General features: G+C 49.9%; 1 protein-coding gene across 7 annotated transcripts in view; it reads left to right on the top strand.

The window, feature by feature from the left end:
• The window catches only part of KIAA0232 (KIAA0232 ortholog), an 81,185-nt gene extending 78,026 nt beyond the window's left edge, over nucleotides 1-3,159 (top strand). For all 7 annotated transcript variants that reach the window (XM_053567478.1, XM_053567477.1, XM_053567476.1 and 4 more), the window contains one exon: nucleotides 1,760-3,159. In XM_053567478.1, the coding sequence (XP_053423453.1) occupies nucleotides 1,760-1,939 (180 nt within the window). In that variant the 3' untranslated portion in view covers nucleotides 1,940-3,159. The remainder of the gene's footprint in view (nucleotides 1-1,759) is intronic.
• The last annotated feature ends 21,750 nt before the right edge of the window (nucleotides 3,160-24,909 follow it).

Genomic DNA, 24,909 nt, shown 5'->3' with positions numbered 1-24,909 from the left:
TCATCTTTCAAGGAACAGCACAGCGGGAGCCCTTCCTCTGCAGAGCGGTTCCGTCCCGTTGGCGTCCTTGTTGCACCCTCTGCAGAACCTGCCTTGTTGCAGAGCATTTGGTTTTGTTAGAGCTCTTCATTTCTGCCTCCCTAGCCCTGAGTACCTTGAAGGCCGCTACCTGGTCTAGACCTTCCCCAGTTAGGCAGGCAGGCAGGTGAACGAATCCAGGGGAACTCCTTTTTTCCCCTCAGTGTCGATGGTCAGTGTCAGTTCAAGTCCTTGTAGGAGTTGTCTTCCTGAGCACCATACCCCATCACTGTCAAGTCCTGCTGTCGGCCTGTCAGACTTCACAGGACGAGCAGGTGTTTCAGGCCCCCACACACACACCAGCTCTGTCCAGTGCATGGTTCCCATCACCCCCTGGCATCTAAACCTGAATATAGAATGGGCATCAGTCCTCTGTCACCGTCCACACGCAGCCCACCTGCCAATACTGACTATTCCACCTCTCAGCCACTCCAGCCTTCCCACTCCTCTCATCTCCACCACTTTCCCCTCCTGAACGGCTGCTGTGGTCTCTCCACTGTCCATCCCCCTTCACTTGTTCTTTCTCCAGTCTTCTCTCCATACAGCGGACGCAAGGCCTCACAGTGACCCTATGGGGTAGGGGCTGCTGTCATTCCATTTTGCAGAGTAGAAAACTAAGGCATATGAACATTAAGAACCATGTGTCTGGCTCAGCACCTGTGGCTCAAGCAGCTGAGGCGCCAGCCACATACCTGAGCTGGCAGGTTCAAATCCAGCCTGGGCCCGCCAAACAACAATGACAGCTGCAACCAAAAAATAGCCAGGCTTTGTGGCAGGCACCTATAGTCCCAGCTACTTGGGAGGTGGAGGCAGGAGAATTGCTTGAGCCCAGGAGCTGGAGGTTGCTGTGATGCCACGCCGCTCTACCCAGGGCAATAGCTCGAGGCTCTGTCTCAGAAAAAAAAAAGGACCATGTATCTAAAGTCACAGAGCCATATGTGAAGTGGACCCCAGGGTCAGCACTGCTAACCTGACGTCCCTTTGCCCTCGCTCGTGGGACAGACCCACGTTCTCTGCCAGGCCTGAGGTCCCGCATGTTTTGCCCCATCTGGCGCTACTCTGCCTTACTCTGTGGCTGTCTCGGGATCCTGCCTTGGATTCTCAGTCAGGGACAGTGCTGCCATTTGGATGTGGGGTGGGGGGTGTGGCCAGTTAGCGATGGGACATTGGTAGTAGACGTGACTTCAAGGGATTTCCATTCGCATCTATTGTCCTGGTGGCCAGAGATGCGACCCTTCTGGTGGGGAGAGCCGCCTCGTCAGCACTCCCATCTGAAGCCCTCCCTGTCTGTGGGGCGAGCTGCAGTCTTACTCGCTGGTTGCCTTGTTCATTTGCTCGCTGGAATGTGAGCCTCTCCTGCCCCACAACTGAGTTCCCAGGGCCCAGCACAGTTCCTAGTCTGTAACAGGCACTCAAAGACTTACTGAAAAGTTAAAGAATTCTTTGTATAGTGTACCCTAATATAGCCATCATTTTGTCCAAGTGACCAAATATGTAGAATTAGGATTTGGGGTCCTTCCTAGATAGGGAGATGTTGTTTTTCTCTGAAATGGTAAAACTCTTTACATTTTTGTAACTCTCCACAGGGAAACAATTTCATCTTTGTATATAAAGAAAGAGCATCTCAGCCCTTTTGGAAAATAACGTGTCTTTTTGATGTTGAAAATTGTTTCAATCTTAGGTGTCTTCTGTTTATGAAGCCAGATGTACAGGAGAGAGAAATTCTGGAGCAAAATCAAACGGCTTTCGCAGGAAGATGTACTCCAGTGCTAGCTCTGGCTCGGAAGATTCGGGCTCAGAAGGTGGAGGTGAATGGGCGGATCCTAGCCAAGAGGCGCTCTTTTCTCGAACTCATCTCTAACCTGCAAAGTAGTACAAATTATTTTTTAAAAGTGATATGTGATGGAAAATTACTCTTTTGTGAGCCTGTTAATCTAAAACAACAACCTAGGTTTCTCCGATTAACTGATTCAGATCAGTAATATCTTTCCCTTCTTGCTTATTTTAGAGTTGAGAACAGCTATCCTGTTGAAGATTTTTTTTTCCCTAGCTGTTCAATTCTTGGCTATTTGAAATAGACTAGATTGTGTTGTCAAATCAAGAATGGGTGTGCATGTGCTTGTCTTAGAAGTTTCACTGCTTTTTGCATCTTAACTGCAGTTAATTTCCCTTCTGACTGCAGTTATATCACTATTATCTTAATTAGCATTGCAGTGTCAACAACCACTTCTGCTATTCAGAGACTTTAGCTTTGGAACATTTAGGCTTCGTTCTCTAAGAACTGGGATATAAATCCTGACCCTGCGTGGCTCGGTGCCTTTTGAAGGCCAGAGGGAAGCATGGGTGACTCATCTGCAGTCTTCATTCAGTAAAATCTCATGTACATTTGAAGTGGGAACCACAAGGCTGTGCTTTTAGAGACTTACAAAATACTGTGTTTTGTATCTTAGGATTTTCCCCCCTAAAGTATCATGGAAGATACTATGGTTTGTGACTTTCTTGCTAACTGAAGAAGCCAAGGATTTGGGGTATGGGGCAGTACGTGAGGCAGAGTGGGGTGCACCCCCCCCAACCTATTCTTATACTACAATTGCATTTACACCAAAACGTCCTTCAGGGTTCTTTGTGGTAAGTTTTGCAATGCATGATAAGGAGCATAGTTGCAAATTACTGTTTTCTGGTGACCTACATTGAGTTGAGCCCCCCCAAACTTGAAATTGTAAACATTTGGCATTCAATAAAGGCCACCTCATCACCCAAAGAAATCTTTGGCTGCTGCAGCTAGCTGCTCTCGTGGCTGTGATGTAGTGTAGCTTATATCTCTTTTTGTGTTTGAGAGAATGTTCTGGGCACGTTCTGTGTGTGGTGGGGCGGGGCGGGTAGAGTAATGGCTTTCCCACATGCCTGTGTGATTGCTGTGCTGACTGTCCAGTGTCACTTGGTGAACCCAGGACACATTGTGTCCGTGAGTACCGGTCACCTCAAGCTGTCACAATGTGATGCAGCAAGTTGAGGCTAGGAGGAGCAATATTTGCAAAACCTAAACATTTTAAATTGTTTTTCTTTTTTAACCCACTCGTTGTTTAAAAAACAAAAAAAAACACCACCTAATCTGTGAAATCAATTTAGCATGTCTGGAACACCAGGGACAGCAGAAAACTCTGAGAAGGACTGGACAGCTTTATTACTGATATTGGCAGACAGTAAACACGTCATTGATTAGCTGGGAGCTAAACTACCTGTGCAATCTAAGATCTGCTCTGAACATTTGGGTGTTATTGCCTTTTTCTTAATTGATAACAGAAAATACCATCAAAGACCATGGAGTCTTTGTGGTCCTGTATGTCCTCACTGTGAGAAGCCTGTCCTGCCCGTTGGGTTTGAGCTCACCACAGGTTAGGGTTTATTTTTATACAGCACATGTTTTGACACTTTAAAGTGGGTTTGTGTGTGCGTGTGTGTGCATGTTTTAACGTTGCTGTTATTTATTTACAGACTTCAGATAAGTTTTTATGTATTTTTCTTTCTTTTGGAGCTTCCTAAAAATCAATTAGCATCTGCACTGAAATATAATTTAACAGCAAAGGCAAAAAAGGATTGGACGTTGTAAATTCTTAAAATCACTACAGTGACGATTATCCTAGTATTCGTTGCTTATGTAGCTGAGACCAAATAATTAGATTTCAGATACAACCTTGAGCACAGTTGATTGGACAGCTGCTGTTTTAAGCAAAGGGCTCCAGGTGGCAAAGGTGCAGCCTTCTTCAGATATGGCAAGAAGGCACAGCACCTTCCACAGGGAAACAGGGATGGATTATAAATGGGCAAAGGGATTAACAAATTATGTATTTATTTGTTTTCATAGTTAAGTAGCTGAAGCTCAGAGGCTTTCAGCAACAGAGTTGAAAGTGTGGTTTTTAGTTTTGTGAATGGATGATCACAAAGAAAAAGCATCTTTTAAAAAGTTGGCAAACGCTGAAACGCACTGTGGTATGAAGCGCATTGCGTATCCATAGCACTGAAGTATCAGTTTCCATTCCTGGGCTGAGATTTTTTTCCCGTGGTTGTATTGTTCTGATTTTACGTACACCAGTAACTGATTTTTTGTTTTCTTGTGGAGTTAACACCAAATAAAAAATTTAAAAACAGTTTGTTGTTTTTATTTAATATTGTAAAAGTTTTTTATAAGCCCCCCCCCTTAATGAGTGGAAGATAGAAAGTACCCAGGTCACATTGTTCCAGATGGATGGAGATCACGAAGCTCTCCTACAGGCAGTGCTGACAGCGCTGCTGTGCGCTTTGCTGAAGAAGGTGAGTGGGGCCTGTACACACACACAGGAACTGCTGCCTCTGTCTTAGAAAAGAAAACACAGCGTGTTTTTGTCCCCAGATGGTAGACAAAGCTCATTATTTTTGTTTTCTTCTAGAAAAAAATACTTTATATATGTTACCATGATCAATGTAATCCTAGCGCTCTGGAAGGCCGAAGGGTGGATTGCCTGAGCTCACAAGTTCAAGACCAACAGTGAGACCCTGTCTCTAAAAAGGAGCCGGGCATTATGGGAGGTGCCTGTAGTCCCAGCTACTCTGGAGGCTGAGGCAAGAGAATCGCCTGAGCCCAGGAGTTGGAGATTGCTGTGAGCTTTGTGACACCATGACACTCTATTGAGGGCCATAAAGGGAGACTTTGTCTCTAAAAAAATAATAAAAATAATAATAATAAAATATAAAAATTGATGTGGATATTAGCACTGTTAGAGGCCGAAGTGGGTGGATTGCCTGAACTCATGGATTCAAAACCAGCCTGAGCAAGAGCAAGACCCCCATCTCTAACAACAGCTGGGCGTTTTGACAGGCACCAACTACCTGGGAGGCTGAGGCAAGAGGATCACTTGAGCCCAAGAGTTGGAGGTCGCTGTGAGCTGTGACGCTGGCCACTCTACCAAGGGTGATAAAGTGAGACTCTGTCTCAAAAAAAAATTCATGTGGATGATGTGCCACTGCAGGGATCATCTTCAACATCATCTTACCCTATATAGTTTTTGAGACAAAGTCTCATTCTGTCACCCTTGATAAAATGCTGTGGCATCATAGTTCGCAGCAACCTCAAACTCTTGGGCTCAAGAGATCCTTTTGTCTCAGCCTCCCAGGTAGCTGGGACTATAGGCACCTGCCACAACACCCAGCTAGTTTTTCTGTTTTTCGTAGAGATGGGGTCTTGCTCTTGCTCAGGCTGGTCTGGAACTCTTGAACTCAATCGATCCACCTGAATTGGCCTACCAGAGTACTAGGATTACAGGTGTGAGACACCCTGCCTGATATATTTTTTTTTTTTTTCAGAGACAGAGTCTCACTTTGTCACCCTCGGTAGGGTGCAATGCATCACAGCTCACAGCAACCTCCAGTTCTTAGGTGATTCTTTTGCCTCAGCTCCCCTAGTAGCTGGGACTACAGACGCCCGCCACAACACCCGGCTATTTTTTTGTTGCAGTTTGGCCGGGGCCGGGTTTGAACCCACCAACCTCTGTATATGGCGCTGGCACCCTACCCACTGAGCCACAGGTGCCACCCTTTTTGTTTTGTTTCGTTTTTTGAGACGGTCTCACTCTGTTTCACAGACTAGGTAGAGTGCTGGGATTACAGGCCTGAGCCACTGGGCCTGACTCATCTCATCCCTTAAATCAAAGCATCCATTTGGTTAACTGCTAATTTCTTTGGGCCATTGTCTCCATAAACTTTTTTTTCTTTTTTTTTTTTTTTTGCAGTTTTTTGCCAGGGTTGGGTATGAACCCGCTGCCTCAGGCATATGGGATCAGTGCCCTACTCCTTTGAGCCACAGGAGCCGCCTCCATAAACTTTTTGAAAAGCTTCAGTGATTTCATCATTCTTACATCCGAGCTTCACTGTAGATTTGTTCACCTTGCTTCAATTTTAGCAGAATTTATCTTGGTCTGATAGGGCTCTCTTCAAACCTATGTCTTATCCTTCGAGCCTCAAACTAGATTTATACTTGCTAATAACAAGTTAAGAGTTTATTTTGGGGGTGGCGCCTGCAGCTCAGGGAGTAGGGCCCCGGCTCTGTCCAACCATCCCAGCTACTGTGGAGACTGAGGCAAGAGAATCGCCTAAGGCCAGGAGTTAGAGGATGCCGTGAGCTGTGACACCGCAGCACTCTACCAAGAGAGATAAAGTGAGGATCTGTCTCTAAAAATAAATAAAAGGCCATTCATGATCAGAAAGCATGAAGGGAGGCTTCTCCTATATCTACATAAAACCAGAGTAACCTGACTGAGAATCAAAAGTGGCTGCTGACTTCCTTATTGCATGCTAATAGGCCTGGCCCCAGGGTCATTTGAAGTATAATACCTGTCTCTCAGGTTCATCTACAACTCCTGTTTCCACACACAGACCCCAGCAACCACTTGCTGCACCTGTACTTTCCACATTCTCTCTTCCAAAAGGCATCTACAAAGGTCTCTGACCATCACTGAGACTTTCGGTAATCATTCTTGTGGTTTCCCCCATGCATGGTATTTGGAAATAAAATTTTATTAATCTGCCGTAATTGTGAGTTGATCTTTGAGGGGAACCAGATCAAAGGGAAAGGGGAGGGTTTTGCCCGGATCCCTGCAGCCCCTTAACAGGTGCCAGGGCTGTTGTGTGAGGCATCCAGACACTTTCTCCTGACCGACAGCATCTCACAGACATGTACCTAAATGGCTGTTAGCTTTTGCAGTGATTGCATACATACCATCAGTATAATTGCTTCACAAATGCCCATACCAGCAAGAGCAGGGCAGGTGCTAGGGCTGCTTGGTGCACTCATGGAGTTGGGCCATTGGTCTGACCCTGGACCCAAGAGCGCTGACATCACAGCTGAGTGTCTTTAAAACCGTCCTTGGGGATTCGGTGCTCAGCCCTGCTGTGTGACTACTGCCCTGTCTCTGCCAGTGCAGATACCCCTCTTTCTGCTCAGGCTCTGAACACAGGCGGTGATGGCTGTGGCCGTGCCCAGGGGCCTGAGTCTGTGAAGTAGTCTACAAACAGAAAAGAAGTGCCTGCGCCTGGCTTCTCTGTTTTTGAGACAGACTCAAGCTGTTGCCCTGGGTAGAGTGCTGTAGCATCACAGCTCACAGCAACCTCCAATTCCTGGGTTCAAGTGATTCTGCCTCAGCCTCCCGAGTAGCTGGGACTACAGGCACCCGCCACAACGGCCAGCTATTTTTTGGTTGTAGTTGTCACTGTTTGGCAGGCTCTGGCTAGAAACTCGAACCTGCCAGCTCAGGTGTATGTGGCTGGCACCTTAGCTGCTGGAGCCACAGAGGCCAAGTCTCTGGCTTCTCTTGAAAGCAGCTGGTTGGATGGCATCAGCAGCTCAGTGCAGAGAGAGCAGGACGTGAACTGCCGATTCAGAGCCCAGCACTGGCCTTATGTCACCCTGTGGTTAGGTAATGCTTTTTCACAGACAGTTGCCTAACTACCAAACCAGTACTGACACCGCCTCACTTGTCTGAGTAGTGTCAGTGGATATGCTAATAGGTCCCCGTGGCTCAACGGAGTAGGGCGCCGGTCCCATATGCCAGAGGTGGTGGGTTCAAACCCAGCCCCAGCCAAAAACTGCAAAAAAAAAGTATATGTGCTAATAGTAGTAGCAGCCAGGCACTCTATGGGTGTTAGCCCCATTTACAGATGACAAAACAGACGTGGTGAGACATTAGGCACTTGGCAGGAGGTTGGAGCCAGGATTCAATTGGGGTACTATGACTGTAGGTATTTAACACTCCCCAAACCCTATCTCATGAAAATCCCATTAAGTCTAAAAAGTCGGGGAGTGGCTCAGCACCTGTGGCTCAAGCTGCTAAGGCACCAGCCACATACACCTGAGCTGGCAGGTTTGAATCTAGCCCAGGCCCGCCAAACAACAATGACAGCTGCAACTAAAAAACAGCCGGGCATTGTGGCGGGCGCCCGTAGTCCCAGCTACTTGGGAGGCTGAGGCAGGAGAATCGCTTGAGCCCAGGAGTTGGAGGTTGCTGTGAGCTATGATGTCATAGTACTTTACCCAGGACGACAGCTTGAGGCTCTGCCTCAAAAAAAAAATAAGTTGGGGAGGGGCAGCTGCTTCTGCCAAGCACTCCTTTCCTAATCCTCTTGAGTTATGTGAAAGAGGGGGAGCACTCGACCAACAAAGACCTCATGGACCACCAAGGCTTGTATGAAAGTTTTTTTTTTTTTTTTTGTAGAGACAGAGTCTCACTTTATGGCCCTCGGTAGAGTGCCGTGGCCTCACACAGCTCACAGCAACCTCCAACTCCTGGGCTTGGGCGATTCTCTTGCCTCAGCCTCCCGAGTAGCTGGGACTACAGGTGCCCACCACAATGCCCGGCTATTTTTTGGTTGCAGTTCAGCCGGGGCCGGGTTTGAACCCGCCACCCTCGGTATATGGGGCCGGCGCCTTACCGACTGAGCCACAGGCGCCACCCCGTACGAAAGGTTTTTTTTTTTTTTTTTTTTAATTTGGCTGGGGCTGGGTTTGAACCCGCCACCTCCGGCATATGGGACCGGCGCCCTACCCGCTGAGCCACAGGCGCCGCCCCGTACGAAAGGTTTTTATTGGTAAGGGAGGGATGCTGCAGAGCAGCACCAAGGAGGAGAGAAAAGGAGAGAGGGGAGAAAAGAGAGAGGAGAGACCGAGAGAGAGGAGAAAGAGCACACGGGCAAGAGAGTTACATAGGTTCGGTTAGGGGAAGTCTTAGAATGGTGATGGGAGGGTAGAATAGCCAATAAGGAGTTACTGCCCTGACCAGAAGAGGTGTTAGGAGCAGGCCTTAGTTAATCTTGGTCTGTAGAAAGCAGGAGGGGCTTTTCTGGGGGAGGGGCTTTCTCTGGGGCAATTACCTAACATTATATATTTCCTCAATATTTGCAGGATGGCATTTCTGTCATCCTGTCCTGTCACCCGTAGCCGTACACCCTTGAACATTCTCCAGACCTTGGTATCCTCAGGTATAAATGGAGGTCATAGTAGGACTCCTCTTGTAAGGGTTGGTTATAAAGATGACATAGTCCACCCACGTAGATGCTAGAGTGCAAAGGTCAACAGGATGAGGACCCTCTGCACCCTGTAGTCTGCTGGATCCTGGACACAAGAAGAGCTAAGATAGAGCCGAATGCGGTGACTCCTACCTATAATCCCTGCACTCCGGGAGGCCAACATGAGTTTATTGCCTGAGCTCAGGAATTTGAGACCAGCTTGAGTAACGACAAGATCCCCCCTCTATACTAAAAGTAGAAAAATCAGCTGGGTGTGTGGCAGATGCCTGTGGTCCCTGCTACTTGGGAGGCAGAGACAACAGCAACACTTGAGGTTGCTGTGACCTACGACACTGTAGCACTCTACCCAGGGTGACCGAATGAGACTGTCTCAAAAAAAAAAAAAAAAAAAAAAAGAAGTTGCCATAGCAAGTCCAGTAACTAAGGAGAAAATCCCATTTTGCAGGCCTGTTCTTTCACACCCTGTGGCAGCAGAACCCTGTAAGGACCCTTGCCAGGTCTGTGACCCTAGGACCACGGGGTTACTGCCCCTTGTTTCCATGGGCCCATCCAGGGGGTTAGGCCCTATAGAGGCCTCTCATCCCTAACTGTGGTCACCTTACCATCATCTCACCCTGAAGAGGGGGCACACCACCCCTTCAAGACAGGAAACTGGGCGGCGCCTGTAGCTCAAAGGGATTGCCAGAGGTGGTGGGTTCAAACCCAGACCTGGCCAAAAACTGCAAAAAAAAAAAAAAAAAAAAAGACAGGAAACCAACTCTAGAGGGCAGGGACCAAGGGCAGCAGCATGGCCACAGATGCCCACGGGGCTACTGTGTCTGTGGGAGAAGATGATAGCAAAGGGGAAAGGAGATGATTTGTCACCACCGTCCAGGGACCGCCACCCCAGCAGGCCCTGTCACAGGTAGGTGAGGCCACATTTTGAAGCTGAGGGGCACGTTGAATGTTAGTCCTAGAGCCGTCCAAAGGCCAGGAGCCCTCGGAGACAAATGCTCGTGTCCGACGTTCCTCCTGCCCTGTTGCCACCACAGCAGATGGGGTAGGAAGAGCCCTCTTTTCCCTCAAGAACTGTGTGACCCTAGGCCAGTTACTTTGTTCTTGACTATGAAATAGGGACCCCACTGTCGCAAACTAGCGCGGGCGAAGGGGAGCAAACCAGAGTGGAATTGGTGGGGAATGAGAAAAATACGGCACCAGAGAAGACACGGAAACAAAGGATGGGGTCGGGAGGGCTGACGGAGCTGATGGCTGCAGCCGGCGCGAAGCAGACAATCAGCTTTATTTTATAGTCTCTGTACAGGGTTGTCCAGGGGGAGGCAGTATAGACAATATGGGGAAACAGCATAAACAAAAGACATTATTTTGGTGTTACAGTACAATTGGAAAATATAAATGACTTTCTTTTTTTTTTTTTTTTGAGACATAGTCTCACTTTGTTGCCTTCGGTAGAGTGCTGTGACATCACAGCTCACAGCAACCTCCAGCTCTTGGGCTCAGATGATTCTCTTGCCTCAGCCTCCCGAGTAGCTGGGACTACAGGTGCCTGCCACAACGCCCGGCTATTCTTTTTTTGTTGTTGTTGCAGTTTGGGCGGGGCCAGGTTTGAACCTGCCACCCTCGGTATATGGGGGTCGGAGCCCTACTCACGGAGCCACAGGTGCCGCCCATCAATGACTTTAATAAAGACAAATCATCTTGTTGATGGTTTCTACTCAACTTCATGAACATATGACAAGAAGTAACAAGGGCAAGCTCACCTGGATCTCAGCACAGTTGACAAAGGAAGAACTCTGTGACTCAGTCGTTTCTTTTTTGTGTGTGTGTGTGTGTGTGTGTGTGTGTGTGGTTTTTGGCTGGGGCTAGGTTTGAACCCGCCGCCTCCAGCATATGGGACCGGCGCCCTACTCCTTGAGCCACAGGTGCCGCCCAACTCAGTAGTTTCTACTCAACTTCATTAACACGCTATAAGACGTAGGAAGGCAAAGATCACAAGGGTCTCTGCATAGTTAACTGGACAAAGGAAGAGCTACGTGATTCCAGCAGAGAGAGAATGAAGGAAGGAATATGGCTGTTTCGGAACAGAGGAGAAGCCGTTGGGGGTTCATTCTCTGACTGTTCCCCAGGCTGTGAGGACCCTGCCAGTCTCACGGCCGCTCTCCACACGCCGCCACCTCCTTCCCAGGGACAGGGGAAGCTTCTGCTCCTCTGATGCAGAGTATCAGCTCCCTGTGCTCCTCCCCACGCTGCCCCCCCCCCCCCCCGTCCCTGCAGTGGGGATCAGCAGAGCTGCCTCTCCAGGCCCCGGAGGGAGGCATTGGACCCATGCCTCCTGGAGCTCTGGAGCCAGCTGCCATGGACACAGCATATCTATTAGCCCACCACGTCTGGGTCCTTCCCAGCAACCCTGGGGTAACAATCGCCAAGGTTCAGCGATTGCAAGGCCTGCCTGGGCGTGCCCACTATTAAGGGTGAGCTAGGGTCTGCTGTTAGCTCATCAGACTCCCAAGTGCAGGGCCCCATGCCATGCCACAGTGGCCTCCACAAGGCTAAAAAGCAACCAGCCTGTTACCCCCACTACCCTTAAAACGACTGCAGAATTGAGGAGGCCACAGGCTGGGAACCCCAGGGTGACAGACACCGCACGGCATCCAACAGTTTGTGGACAAAGCCAGGAGCATTCTCTCTCTGCTGAAGAGGAGGTGCTCCAAACCCAGGCTCAAGGTCAGGGCCCTCTGAGGCTTCCTGAGGGACTCTAGCAGCCTGGCCCTCTTCTGGCCTGACTCAGCTCCCAGGCAGTGAGTGCCACACCCATTGGCCAAAGTCCTGAGGGCATGTCTAAGGCTCTACTCTGGATCCAATTCCTGGTGGTCACAGCTGTCAAACAACCACTGTGTTCTCCCACATACTGCAGCTGCAGGCTGGTGATAACAGGAGTGGCCCGACACCCCCAGGGTCCCCTGCCATGCCTCACATGTGCCAGGCAGGGACTTTGCAAGTGCCCTCCACTCAGGCCTCCCTATAGCTCTGTAGCAATTGCAGATAGGGAGGTGTCTCAGAAGAGTTAGGAACCCCACCAGGATGGCGCTGAGTTACAGTGCTGCCGTACTTAAGCCCATGCCTTGCACAGTGGTCCTCCACGGCTATCTGACCTTATCAGGGGTGCTGGTGGGCCTGGCCCCTCTTCCATGTGAGCAGGTATTTTCTCCTGCTTCCCCAGACCCACCACCTTCTTCCCAAGCCAGCTAGGAACCAGAGAGACCAGAACCTCAGTGACTGATTCCCCCCTATGGAACTCACTTCCTGCACTTGATGGGGTACCCACTCTTGCCCAGGGCTGGGGGTCGGGAGTCATGCATGGGAGGACATTTCTGACCGGGATGAGGCTGGAGAGCAGTGAAGCTTTGTTTTTCCCATTGACTTTGTACACCTTGACCTCTCAGAGCTGTCACAGTGGATATGGGGACAGCAGGTTGGGGACATTTGGGGGCTGGGATGTCTTGATGCTAATTAGAAAGATGATAATTGGAAAGAAAAAGCAGCAGCCTGTGGGCCTTGGTCTCCCGAACTGTGAAATCTGAGGTGGGTCCTACCAGTTTAGAGAAAGCCTCCTAACCCCCAGCAAGGACACAGCAGCAGCGTCAGGGAGGTTTCAGGCTGTGGCACTGGGCCTGGCAAGTGGTGGCATCCCATGGTTGTGGAGGGAATGATAATCATGCCCTGCAACTCCTCCCACCTGGGCATATGTAGTCCTCATTCAGACAGCTGAGGAGGGGACCCTAGTTCAAAAGCATGCCAGCCCAGAGGGCATGTTACTGATGTTCACTTTTTTTCTTTTTTTTTTTTTTTATTGTTGGGGATTCATTGAGGGTACAATAAGCCAGTTACACTGATTGCAATTGTTAGGTAAAGTCCCTCTTGCAATCATGTCTTGCCACTTTCTTTCTTTTTGAGACAGAGCCTCAAGCTGTCACCCTGGGTAGAGTGCTGTGGTATCACCGCTCATAGCACCCTCTAACTCTCTAACTCTTGGGCTCAAGCGATTCTCCTGCCTCCGCCTCCCAAGTAGCTGGGAAACAGGCGCCCGCCACAATGCCCAGCTATTTTTTGGTTGCAGCCATCATTGTTTGGTGGACCCAGGCTGGATTCAAATCTGCCAGCTCAGGTGTATGTAGCTGGTGCCTTAGCCGCTTGAGCCACAGGCACCAAGCTGATGTTTACTTTCATTGTTGCTGAGAAGGCAGCAGGAATTTTTGTGGCCTCCCTTGAAAGAACTCAGAAGAATGAGATGGTCACCATAGCATCTGTCAGGGTTGGGGGTGCATCTGTCAGGGTTGGGGGTGGCCTGAGTTTGCACACAGGCTGTGGAAGCACTCATCACACGCACCACATGTCGGAAGCCTGCTAGGTGCTGGGTCTTAAACCTGTTGCTGGTCATAAATCTTATTTTCCTACATCAACCTCCCACACTTCTAGTTCTCTGGTAATGATAACATCACGAACCCCTCTTCAACTCTCCTAGGTAAACTTCAGAGGGTCTCTCTGGCCCGCCTGAGCTTTGATTTGAAGGAAATGGGTGAAGCCCCATTTGGACAGCCCTCTTCATTAGAAGACGCTTTCTTATCTTGTCCCCAAATGTCCCTGCCTGGCAGCCCCTAGGGAACCTCATGAAGTCAGGTTCATGCTGACCAGCTGAGTGGCCTAGATGGAGGTGGCCCTGGGTGGGGCAGGGGAGAAAAAGACCCATTCAGCACTTGCACATCCCAAGAGGGGCGACCCTTCCTGTCGAAGGGGTTACACATTTCATCTGGAAGAGACACACACCAGAGGCTGTTCCCACTCCATGACTGCAGATTGGCCATTGACAAGGTGGTTTCCTTCTTAGCAGCATCTGCCTCTCCAGAGAGTGGCTGCAGATGACAGAAAGCTGGAAACTTCTGCTGTGGCACAGCCCTCCTGGGGCTAGGGAAGTGTGAGGAGCTGTGGCCCACACAGAAGTGGGGCTTCGCCTCCTCTTTTCCAGGGCCAAGCCCACTTCCAGCCCTGTGTGAGGAGGGGAGGCCGCAGGGCAGCAGGAAGGACCCAGCCTGCTGGGCTGTAGTTAATCCCGGCCTCCACTGAGGGATTCTTCAGTCCTCTCTGAGGCTCAGTTTTTTCTTGCATAAAATTGGAATTTTAGGGCAGCGCCTGTGGCTCAAAGGAGTAAGGCACCGGCCCCATATACTGGAGGTGGTAGGTTCAAACCCAGCCTGGTCACAAGCTGGGGGAAAAAAAAAATTGGAATTTTATTGTCTGAGATTAAAAGTTGTGATGTGCTTGGTACCTATGGGTGATAGACAGTGCTAACTCCTTCCTTAGGGCCATAAAATCATCTGTCTTGGGAAGCTGAAGCAGGAGAATCTCCTAAGCCCAAGAGCTGGAGGTTGCTGTGAGCTGTGACACCATGACACTCTACCGAGGGTGACAAAGTGAGACTCTGTCTCTAAAAAAAAACAAAAAAAATCATCTGTCAAGTCACACCAGAGTCTCTAGTCCTGGTGGGTTTGGCTGGGGTGGGTATGATGATGGGGAAGAAATGGGAATAAAGGGGCTACAGGAGCCAGTTCCTCAGGGGTCTTGAGTGGCCTCTTGAAGGAGCTGGGGTTTCCTCCTTCGAGGCAGTGGAGGCGAGATGGGGTTGGGTGTAGGGGCACCTTGCGGAGGGCTGGGTAGGCTAGCAGCAGACCTAAGTTTGGAGAGGGTTTTAGAATCAGCTGACACACAGCAGAGAGGCTACTAGAACTTCTGTAGCTTTTCAAAGAAGATGGCCATGGTGTTTTGTGAATGGAGCACCAGGCTGTGACCCAGGGCTTGGCCTGGGCTGCGATTACAGGGCACCATTACTTTCCTCCTCAGACCTCAGTCCTTTCATCTAGAAAAAATGAGAGTTACTGTCCCACCTCCAGCGTGGCGCTGAGTGTGGAAAGCCCTTTGTAGACTACGTGTGAGGAATTATCAAAGGCATCATTGTAGCACATGGAAAGTAAGACTAGGTCTTACCATTTTGCAACCATAATATATACCAAGTCTAGTGTGTGGCTTTTGGAACCAGGTTCAAACAATCTGTAAAAAGGCATTGCTAAAGATAATTGGGACAATAGAAGATTTTGAGGAATTGTTACTGGTAATTTTCTTAGCTGTGTTTCCAAAAATATTCTTCCTGGTAGAACAAACTGAAGTGTTTTCTTTTTTTTTTTTTTTTTAGAGACAGAGTCTTACCTCTGTAGAGTGCAGTGACGTCACAGCTCACAGCAACCTCCAGCTCTTGGGCTTAGGCGATTCTCTTGCCTCAGCCTCTCAAGTAGCTGGGACTACAGGTGTCCACCACAACGCCTGGCTATTTTTTTGTTGTAGATTGGCTGGGGCCGGGTTTGAACCCGCCACCCTCAGTATATGGGACTGGCACCCTACTCACTGAGCCACAGGCGCTGCTCTAAACTGAAGTGTTTTCCTATGAACTCACACATCTGGGCAGGGAGCAAGGGAGAAGAGCAGAATGTGGGTCACTGTTGAGGTGGGTACCAAGAGCTCATTAGACTCCTCTCTCTACCTACTTTGCATATATTTGACATTTTCCATAATAAAAGTTATTTTGAAGATTTAAAAAAAAGGTTGAAATGGAAACAGTGAGATTTTCGATCAGCAATGGGCATGATTCTGCGGAGTCCAGATGGAACCAGAAGGAAAAGTTGCCCAGGTACTTGGCCCACTCTCTGCCTTGCAGCTTGAGGCAACCCCTGCCTGGCGCCTGGCACCAGACGCTAAGCGCAACCCATCTCCCAGGGCAGATGGACTGGAGGTTGGGCTCCATCGGTCTCTTTCACCCAGGGTTGCTTGAAGCCCCTCGCACATTTTCCAGCCTTGGGCATGGGACCAGACCCTGGCGCTCCAAGTCTTGCGGGAACCCTCTGCTGCAGCTCGAGCCTCATCCCTACACAGACCTGTGTCCTGGGGTGTATGGCTTAATTTCTTCACAGATGGCTCCCCCTTGGCTGTCCAAGCTGAAAATAAATGCCAAGCACCCCTCTCCTACTCTGCTCCAGCTACAGTTAGCAACACCAGATCCTCATATATTTTTTAAAAAATCACGAGGTTTCCCTCGAAACATTTTCCTTGCCATGGTATTTAAGAACATTCCATGAGGCAGATACTCTTCTTCCTTAAAAGATACCTCATTAAAAAGCGACAAAATGACAGCTTGCTACGGCAATCGCCTGCTCCATGACTTACCTTTTGCTGCTGCCAGCACCTGGACATGGCATTCTGCAGTGTCTTCAATGCACCCAGCCATTCTCTGCACTGTGGACAGGCTGGGCCTTTGTAAAATTCACATCTGACCTCATCCTCACAGCTGGCCTCATCTTGACTCCAACCACAAGGGGCGTCCCCAGCATTGCTCACTCCCCCACGGTCTCAATGTCTGTGCCCCTCCGATTGAAGCCCTCACCCCCATTGTGATGGTGTTAGGAGGTGGAACTTCAAGGAGGTGATTAGATCATGAGGGCAGAACCCTCATAAATGGGATTGGTATCCTTACAAAAGGGAGTCCAGAGAGCACCCTTGCTCCTTCTACTAGATGGAGTCTATAAACCAGAAAGTGGGCTTTCACCAGACACCAAGTCTGCTGGCACTTTGATCTTGATCTAGCCTCCAGAACTGTGAGACGTAAACTTCTACTGATAAGCCACCCAGTTGATGGTGTTTTGTTACACCACTCCAAATGAGAAGACACAACACAGCCACAGGGCCTTTGCACATTCTTCTTCTACTTTTTTTTGGAGACACAGTCTCGCTTGGTCACCCTCGGTAGAGTCCTGTGGCATCACAGCTCTCAGCAACCTCAAGCTCTTAGATTCAAGCGATCCTCTTGCCTCAGCCTCCCAAGTAGCTGGGACTACAGGCACCTGCCACAACACCTGGCTATTTTTTAGAGACAGGGTCTTGCTCTTGCTCTTGCTCAGGCTGGTCTCAAACTCATGAGCTCAAGCAATCCACCTGCCTCTGCCTCCCAAGTGCTGGGATTACGGGCGTGAGCCACCACGCCTGGCCTTCTTTACACATTCTGTTTCTTCTTTACACATTCTGTTTCCTCTGCCTGGGGCATCTGTCCTCCTTTCTCCCCCTCTGACTGACCAATCTTCAGATCTCAGCTTCCTTCCTGAAGCCAACCTCTCCTCCCAGGGCATGTTTTTGTGATGTTTGTCACAGGTGTAAGTATCTCTAGTTCATGGAAATAATGGATTAACATCTCCCTACAACAGCTCTCTACACATTCCAGTGGTTTCCCATTGGCACTCTGTGACCGCTGTGTGATTTATGCATAAGCATACGCTTTGCAAACTGTCCCAGACGGGAGTATATCAGAAAGCCTTTGCTTTCTGCTGCACACAGAACAGATCATAAGAGAGGTCACCAGGATGACCCCAGTGGGGCCTGGGTGGGCGGGGAAACAGCTGGGTTCTCACTTTGACCCTGGCCTTCCCAAATCTGTAACACTCTTCCCTGGGCCTCAGTTTCTCCATCTGGAAGAATGAGGGGTGGGGCTGTCATGTTGGCCACGTGATAAACATAAATACGCGCAGAGCAGCCACTATCTACTAAGCGCCTCCTGCGGCCCAGCGCTATTCAACATTCCACACTCACTGTCTCACTTTGGAACAGAGTAGTCCTATAAAATGATGATGACGATACCTGGCAATCAAGGTGCTAGCATCCCTCTGGGCCACGTGGCTCACACCTGTAATCCTAGCACTCTGGGAGGCTGAAGCAGGTGGATTGCTTGAGCTCAGAAGGTTCAGACCAGCCCGAGCAAGAACCAGACCCTGGCTCTACTAAAAATGGAAAAATTAGCCAGGCGTTGTGCAGGCACCTGTGGTCCCAGCTACTTGGAAGGCCTGAGGCAAGAGGATCGCTTGAGCCCAAGAGATTGAGGTCTCTGTGAGCTATGACCCCATGGCATTCTACCAAGGGCAACAGGTAAGATTTTGTCTCAAAAAAAGGTACCAGCAGCCCCTATAAGTTGGATGCTGTTCCTGCCATTAAGGTCTTCACCTTTCCTTGGGGGATAGTCAGATAACAGGTAGTGGGTGGGGTACTATGGAAGGCTTCTTGGAGTCTGTGGAAGGGACAGCCCAGGCCATGCTGCCAGGATGTGGACCCACATCAGTGCCAAAGGAATCCACTCCATCTATGGTGGCCACAAGTCCCCCATCCTACAGAAAGACCCCACGGCTCAGCACCTGTGGCTCAAGCAGCTAAGGCACCAGCCACATACACCTGAGCTGGCAGGTTCAAATCCAGCCCAGGCCCGCCAAACAACGATGGCTACAACCAAAAAATAGCCAGGCGTTGTGGCGGGGGCCTGTAGTCCCAGCGACTTGGGAGACGGAGGCAGAAGAATTGCTTGAGCCCAGGAGCTGGAGGTTGCTGTGAGCTGTGATGCTACAGCACTCTACCCAGGGCGACAGCTTGAGGCTCTGTCTCAAAAAACAAACAAACAGGGCGGCGCCTGTGGCTCAAGGAGTAGGCGCCCGTCCCATATGCCAGAGGTGGTGGGTTCAAACCCAGCCCCGGCCAAAAACCACAAAAAAAAAAAAAAAACCCAACCAACCAACCAACCAAACAAACAAAAACAAAGGAAAGAAAGACCCCCTACTACTGCCACTTGAGCCCACTCCAGCCCTCTTCTCCCCAGAGACTGCACCTCCTGAGTTCCTCCTAGGAACCCTGACAGGGGGCAAGTCAAGCCCTATATTATAGATGAGGAAACCGAGACTCAGAGAGGGCCATAGTCAAGATGAGGCAGTAGCAGCCTGGTGCTTCCAACACCTGCTGTGCAAGGGGAAGCAGAGGTGAATGGGCCTGCCCCTCCATCCAAAAAGCACTGTGAGAAGAGGGAGGCAGTGAATCCTGGTTTGTGTCGAGTGCTCTTCCAGGTGCTATGCAGTTGGTGGCAGCTGAGCCTGTGCTAGACTGAAGGGTGGGGCTCGTGCTGAGAGGCCTGAGCTCAAAGCAGGGGAGGTGGAGGCTGTGGCAGGGTGGTTCTGGGTGCAAGGAGCCTGCTTTCCCCTGGGCCACTAGGGAAGTGGCCTGGGGGTCCTAAGGGAGGGCAGGTGAGTAGCTTTTTCTATCCCTTCCCTGGACCCCAGCCCCAGCTCTGTTCAGCACTCCCAGGCTTATCTTTCTGAGCTCCCCACCTTGGGAGGAAGGATGGCTCATTCTTACTGGGTGAAACATGATCTCCTTGGAGGGCTGGATCCACTGGGCTTGGGGACATAGGGAAGTGAGACCCCAACCAGGACACACCAGCCAGCCAAGCATGAGCCAGATCCCGCTCCTCCTGGGACACCGGGCAAAGTCTGTTTTGCTCTTCTGGCCAACTCCCCCCCACTTTTCCAGTCTGGCCTGGAAAAACTTCTCTCCCTTACCACATCACACCACCCCCTATAAAACAAGAACGAAAGCCTCTGCTCTTCAAAACTGCTTTGCATATAATGCCAGGCACAAGGGAATGCTTAAAAAACACCTGTGGGCAGAATGGACAGGTAGAGGGAGGGGGCTCCTGACAGGTGGTGGTCTGAGGAGGGACTCAGCAACAGGCCGGTCACTCAGGGCAGAGACTGGGATGGGAAGCTGAGGCCTTGCCCCTGCCCTAAAGCGGAGAGGCGTTGCTCTAGAGAGGGAGGCAGGAAGAAACCCCAGGGGTGTGTTCATGGGGCCTGAGGACGCTTATGTGCGTCAGGGAAAAAGGAAGGACAGGCAGGATTTGAATCAGGAGAAAACACGGGATCGAATCCTGCCGGTGCACTTAGCAGCTCTGGCCCTTAGGCGGGAAAGGTCCTCTGTCTGAGCCTTACTTTCCTCTCTGCAGCAGGTTAATGGAGGTGGGTGTGGATGGATGGAGTGGACACACACCTTGAGCAGGGCTCAGGATGGCTTTGCTGCTCTTCCCTGTCAACTCCAATAAATGACTGAGGCAAAATCTCAATCAAGGGAGGTTTATTAAGGCAAAATTCTGAGGATGCACCTGGGAAAAACATGAACTGCAGACAAACTGTGGCTGTTTTTCCTTTAGGGGAGGTTGGAATCTTTAGCATCTTTTTTTTTTTTTTGCAGTTTCTGGCCAGGGGCTGGGTTTGAACCTGCCACCTCCAGCAAATGGGGCCGGCGCCCTACTCCTTTGAGCCATAGACACCGCCCGATCTTTTTTTTTTTTTGAGACAGAGTCTCACTATGTTGTCCTCGGTAGAGTGCTGTGGCTTCACAGCTCACAGCAACCTCAAACTCTTGGGCTCAAGAGATTCTCTTGCCAGAATCACGTAAGCCCCAGAGTTAGAGGTTGCTGTGAGCCGTGTGACGCCACGGCACTCTACCAGAGGGCGGTACAGTGAGACTCTGTCTCTACAAAAAAAAAAAAAAAGAGATTCTCTTGCCTCAGCCTCCCAAGTAGCTGGGACTACAGGCGCCCGCCACAGTGCCTGGCTATTTTCTGGTTGCAGTTATCATTGTTGTTTAGCAGGCTCCGGCCGTGTTCGAACCCACCAACCTCAGTGTATGTGGCCAGGCCCTACTCACTGAGCTACCGGTCCCGAGCCTTCAGCATATTAAAGGCAAAAGAGAGAAGGAAAAAAGGAAGAAGAGGGCAGCTCCTGTGACTCAGTGGGTAGGGCGCCAGCCCCATATACCAAGGGTGGCAGGTTTGAGCCCAGCCCCAGCCAAACTGCAACAAGAGCAAACAACAAAAATAGCCGGGCGTTGTGGGGAGTGTGTGTGGTCCCAGCTGCTTGGGAGGCTGAGGCAGAAGAATCGCCTGAGCCCAGTAGTTGGAGGTTGCTGTGAGCTGTGACGCCATGGCACTCTACCAAGGGTGACAAGGTGAGGCTCTGTCTCAAAAAAAAAAAAAAAAAAGGGAGGGAGGAGGAGGGCTGATGAAGTAGTGGCTATATTCTTGTCAAGTCCAAGAAGTCTACATTTTACATAAAATAAGGGGGTGAATGGGTGGCGCCTGTGGCTCAAGGAGTAGGGCACCGGTCCCATATGCCGGAGGTGGCAGGTTCAAATCCAGCCCCGGCCAAAAAAAAAAAAAAAAAAAAAATAAGGGGGTGAAGGAAGCATCTGTTATGTAGATGCCCCTGGGTAGACGGAAGAGTGTCTGGTTCTATCTTGTCTCCAGCTCTCTTCCCTGTAAGATCAACCTGTAACTCATCATTAGTGTGCAGTAGGATTAGGCTTTGGTTTTAGGTACTAGACATAGTTACCATTTGCATGTCCTTGCTTATGGTTAGCAAGAAATTTCCTTAGTGAATGATCTGTGGGGCTAGCTGTTCACAGTTGTCTGAGGCTGTGATTTTCTTTTTAAACCCTCCTGTGTGGGCCCTGGCTGAGTTGCCAGGCCTAAGAACACTAAGGTACTAAAATATCCAGGAGGGGGAATGGGGGCTGCTCGAGTCCAGGGGGTGGCTTTTCTTTTTTATTTTAATTAATTAATTAATTTACTAATTTATTTATTTTTTGAGACAGTCTCAAGCTGTCACCCTGGGTAGAATGCCATGGCGTCATAGCTCACAGAAACCTCAAACTCTTGGGCTTAAGCAATTCTCTTGCCTCAGCCTCCTGAGTAGCTGGGACTACAGGTACCTGCCACAATGCCTGGCAATTTTTTTTTTTCTTTTTTGGTTGTAGTTGTCGTCGTTGACAGTCCTGGGCTGGATTCGAACCTGCCAGCTCCAGTGTCCGTGGTTGGCGCCCTAGTTGCTGAGCTACAGGCGCCGAGCCTATTTATTTTTGAGAAAGAGTCTTACTATGTCGCCCTTGGTAGAGTGCTGTGGCATCACAGCTCACAGCAACTTCAAACTCTTGTTGGACTTAAGCAATTCTTTTGCCTCAGCCTCCCAAGCAGCTGGGACTGCAGGCACCTGCCACAACATCCAGCTATTTTTTTGTTGTAGTTGTCATTGTTTTTTAGCAGGCCCGGGCTGGGTTCCAACCCGTCTGTCTCAGTGTATATGGTCGGTGCCCTAACCACTGAGCTACGGGCACTGAGCCTTTTCTTTTTTTTAAATTTAATTTAGGGTGGCGCCTGTGGCCCAGTGAGTAGGGCGCCGGCCCCATATACTGAGGGCGGTGGGTTCAAACCCAGCCCCGGCCGAACTGCTACCAAAAATTAGCTGGGCGTTGTGGCGGGCACCTGTAGTCCCAGCTGCTCGGGAGGCTGAGGCAGGAGAATCGCGGAAGCCCAAGAGCTGGAGGTTGCTGTGAGTCCTGTGACGTCACGGCACTCTACCAGGGGCAGTAAAGTGAGACTCTGTCTCTACAAAATAAATAAATAAATAAATAAATTTAATTTAAATTTAATTTTTTTACAGATGGGGTCTTGCTATGCTGGTCTCAAACTCTTGGCCTCAAGTGATCCTCCCACCTTGGCTTCCAAAAATGCTGAGATTATAGGCCGGAGCCAGCCACTGCACCTAGCCTAGGGTTACTTTCTGAGGGTTGGAGCACCTGGGGTAATACACTTGAGCCAAGCATTGACGGGGAGTAGGAATTAAAAGGGGAGGGAGGTTCAGGGGATCCAGGTTGAGGGCAGAGCTGGTGCAAAGGCAGGAATGCCGGAAGAGTTATGGTGCTTCTGGGGTCACTATAGTGGGTCAGTGGGTGTGGGGAAGCCAGGCCTACATCTCCTCCCATCTTTTCCTTCTTCCTCCAACACACGCCTCCACGTGAGGCCTGATTCCTGCAGGCCTCTAAATTGGGCTTTCCTTTGTGATGGTGGTGTCAGCAGACAACTGGGTGATGTCTTTAAAAATAAGGCTCTTTGGAAAATTCCCTTTGGTGTGCTATAGCATAGAGCCCCACTCCCAAGGGCTTTCTATGTTCTTAGTACCTACAGCCTATGGCCAAAAGCTTGGGGCACCTTTTAAGAATATGGGAGTCCAGGGTGGTGCCCATAGCTCAGTGGGTAGGATGCCAGCCACATACGCCGAGGCTCGCGGTTTCAAACCGGCCTGGGCCAGCTAAAACAACAATGACAACTGCAACAAGAAAATAGCCGGTCGTTGTGGTGGGTGCCTATGGCTTAGTGAGTAGGGCGCTGGCCCCATATGCCGAGGGTGGCCGGTTCAAACCCAGCCCCGGCCAAACTGCAACAAAAAAATAGCCAGGCGTTGTGGCGGGCGCCTGTAGTCCCAGTGCTCGGGAGGCTGAGGCAAGAGAATTGCGTAAGCCCAAGAGCTGGAGGTTGCTGTGAGCCATGTGATGCCATGGCACTCTACCGAGGGCAGTAAAGTGAGACTCTGACTCTACAAAAAAAAGAAAAAAACAAACAAACAAAAAAAAAAAATAGAAAAACTGACGCAAGAGGATCGCTTGAGCCCAAGAGTTGAAGGTTGCTGTGTGCTATGTCACCACAGCACTATAGCCAGGGCAACAGCTTGAGACTGTGTCTCAAAAACAAATAAACAAACAAACAGGAAAAAAAGAATATGGGAGTTCCAGGCCATAGGGGAGCTCCTGGATCTCCTCCCGTGCCCTACACCATGGGCTCTGGTCTTTGGAAGACCCATTTGTTTCATTACAATCTATTTTTTCCAATCAATGCTCTGGGAATGAGTAACCTTAGGTTTTGAGCCAGACCCACTTGGATTCATGTGCTCCCAGTAAAATGGGGGCATCTCTGGAGACTCTAGGATGGATAGAGGTGCTGGGTAGAGAGGGTGGGTCACACAGACCAGCTGCTACCCAACTCTATCATTCTCACTCCCAAAAACAGCAAATGTGGTTTGGCCTGGAGGTGGTCACTTGACCTTTTAGGAGCTTGAGTTTTCCCATTCATAAAATGGAAACGGGGACTAGGCCCAGTGGCTCATTCCTGTAATGTCAACACTCTGGGAAGCTGAGATGGGAGGAATTCTTGGGGCCAGGAGTTCAACACCAGCCTGAGGTACATAGCAAGATCCAAACTCTGGGTGGTGCCCGTAGCTCAGTGGGTAGGGTGTCGGTCACGTACACCAAGGCTGGCGGGTTCGAACCCAGTCCAGGCTGGCTAAACAACAATGAATAACAACTGCAACAACAACAAAAAATAGCCGGGCGCTGTGGCAGGTGTCTGTAGTCCCAGCTACTTGGGAGGCTGAAGCAAGAGAATTGCTTAAGCCCAAGAGTTTGAGGTTGCTGTGACGTCATGGTACTCTACCAAGGGTGACATAGTAAGACTGTCTCAAAAAAAAAAGACCCAATCTCTAAAAATTAATATTAATAATACAATAGGGACAGTGCTTATCTTTCTTGACACTGAGGCTTTGGTGAGGAGGGCTCACTAGTTTACCGTACTTTGCTAAATCTGTTGGTTACCCATCAGTGAGCGTATTAGTACACCCATGTTATAAATACAACATATTTCTGTTGAAGGGAAGTTTATTTATTTATTTAGAGACAGAGCCTCAAACTGTTGCCCTGGGTAGAGTGCTGTGTCATCACAGCTCACAGCAACCTCCAACTCATGGGATCAAGCGATTCTCCTGCCTCCGCCTCCCAAGTAGCTGGGACCACAGGCACCCACCACAACGCCCAGCTATTTTTTGGTTGTAGCCGTCATTGTCGTTTGGCAGGCCTGGGCTGGATTCAAACCGGCCAGCTCAGGTGTACGCGGCTGTTGCCTTAACCACCTGAGCCGCAGGTGCCGCGCCAGCACTTTGCTTGTTAACTTTTATGACAGTACTTGCTCATTAGTTCTTATCTTGTTCT

Source organism: Nycticebus coucang, chromosome 17, assembly GCF_027406575.1.
Source record: "Nycticebus coucang isolate mNycCou1 chromosome 17, mNycCou1.pri, whole genome shotgun sequence".
Taxonomy (NCBI): domain Eukaryota; kingdom Metazoa; phylum Chordata; class Mammalia; order Primates; family Lorisidae; genus Nycticebus; species Nycticebus coucang.
This window is presented reverse-complemented; position numbering and strand designations above follow the sequence as displayed.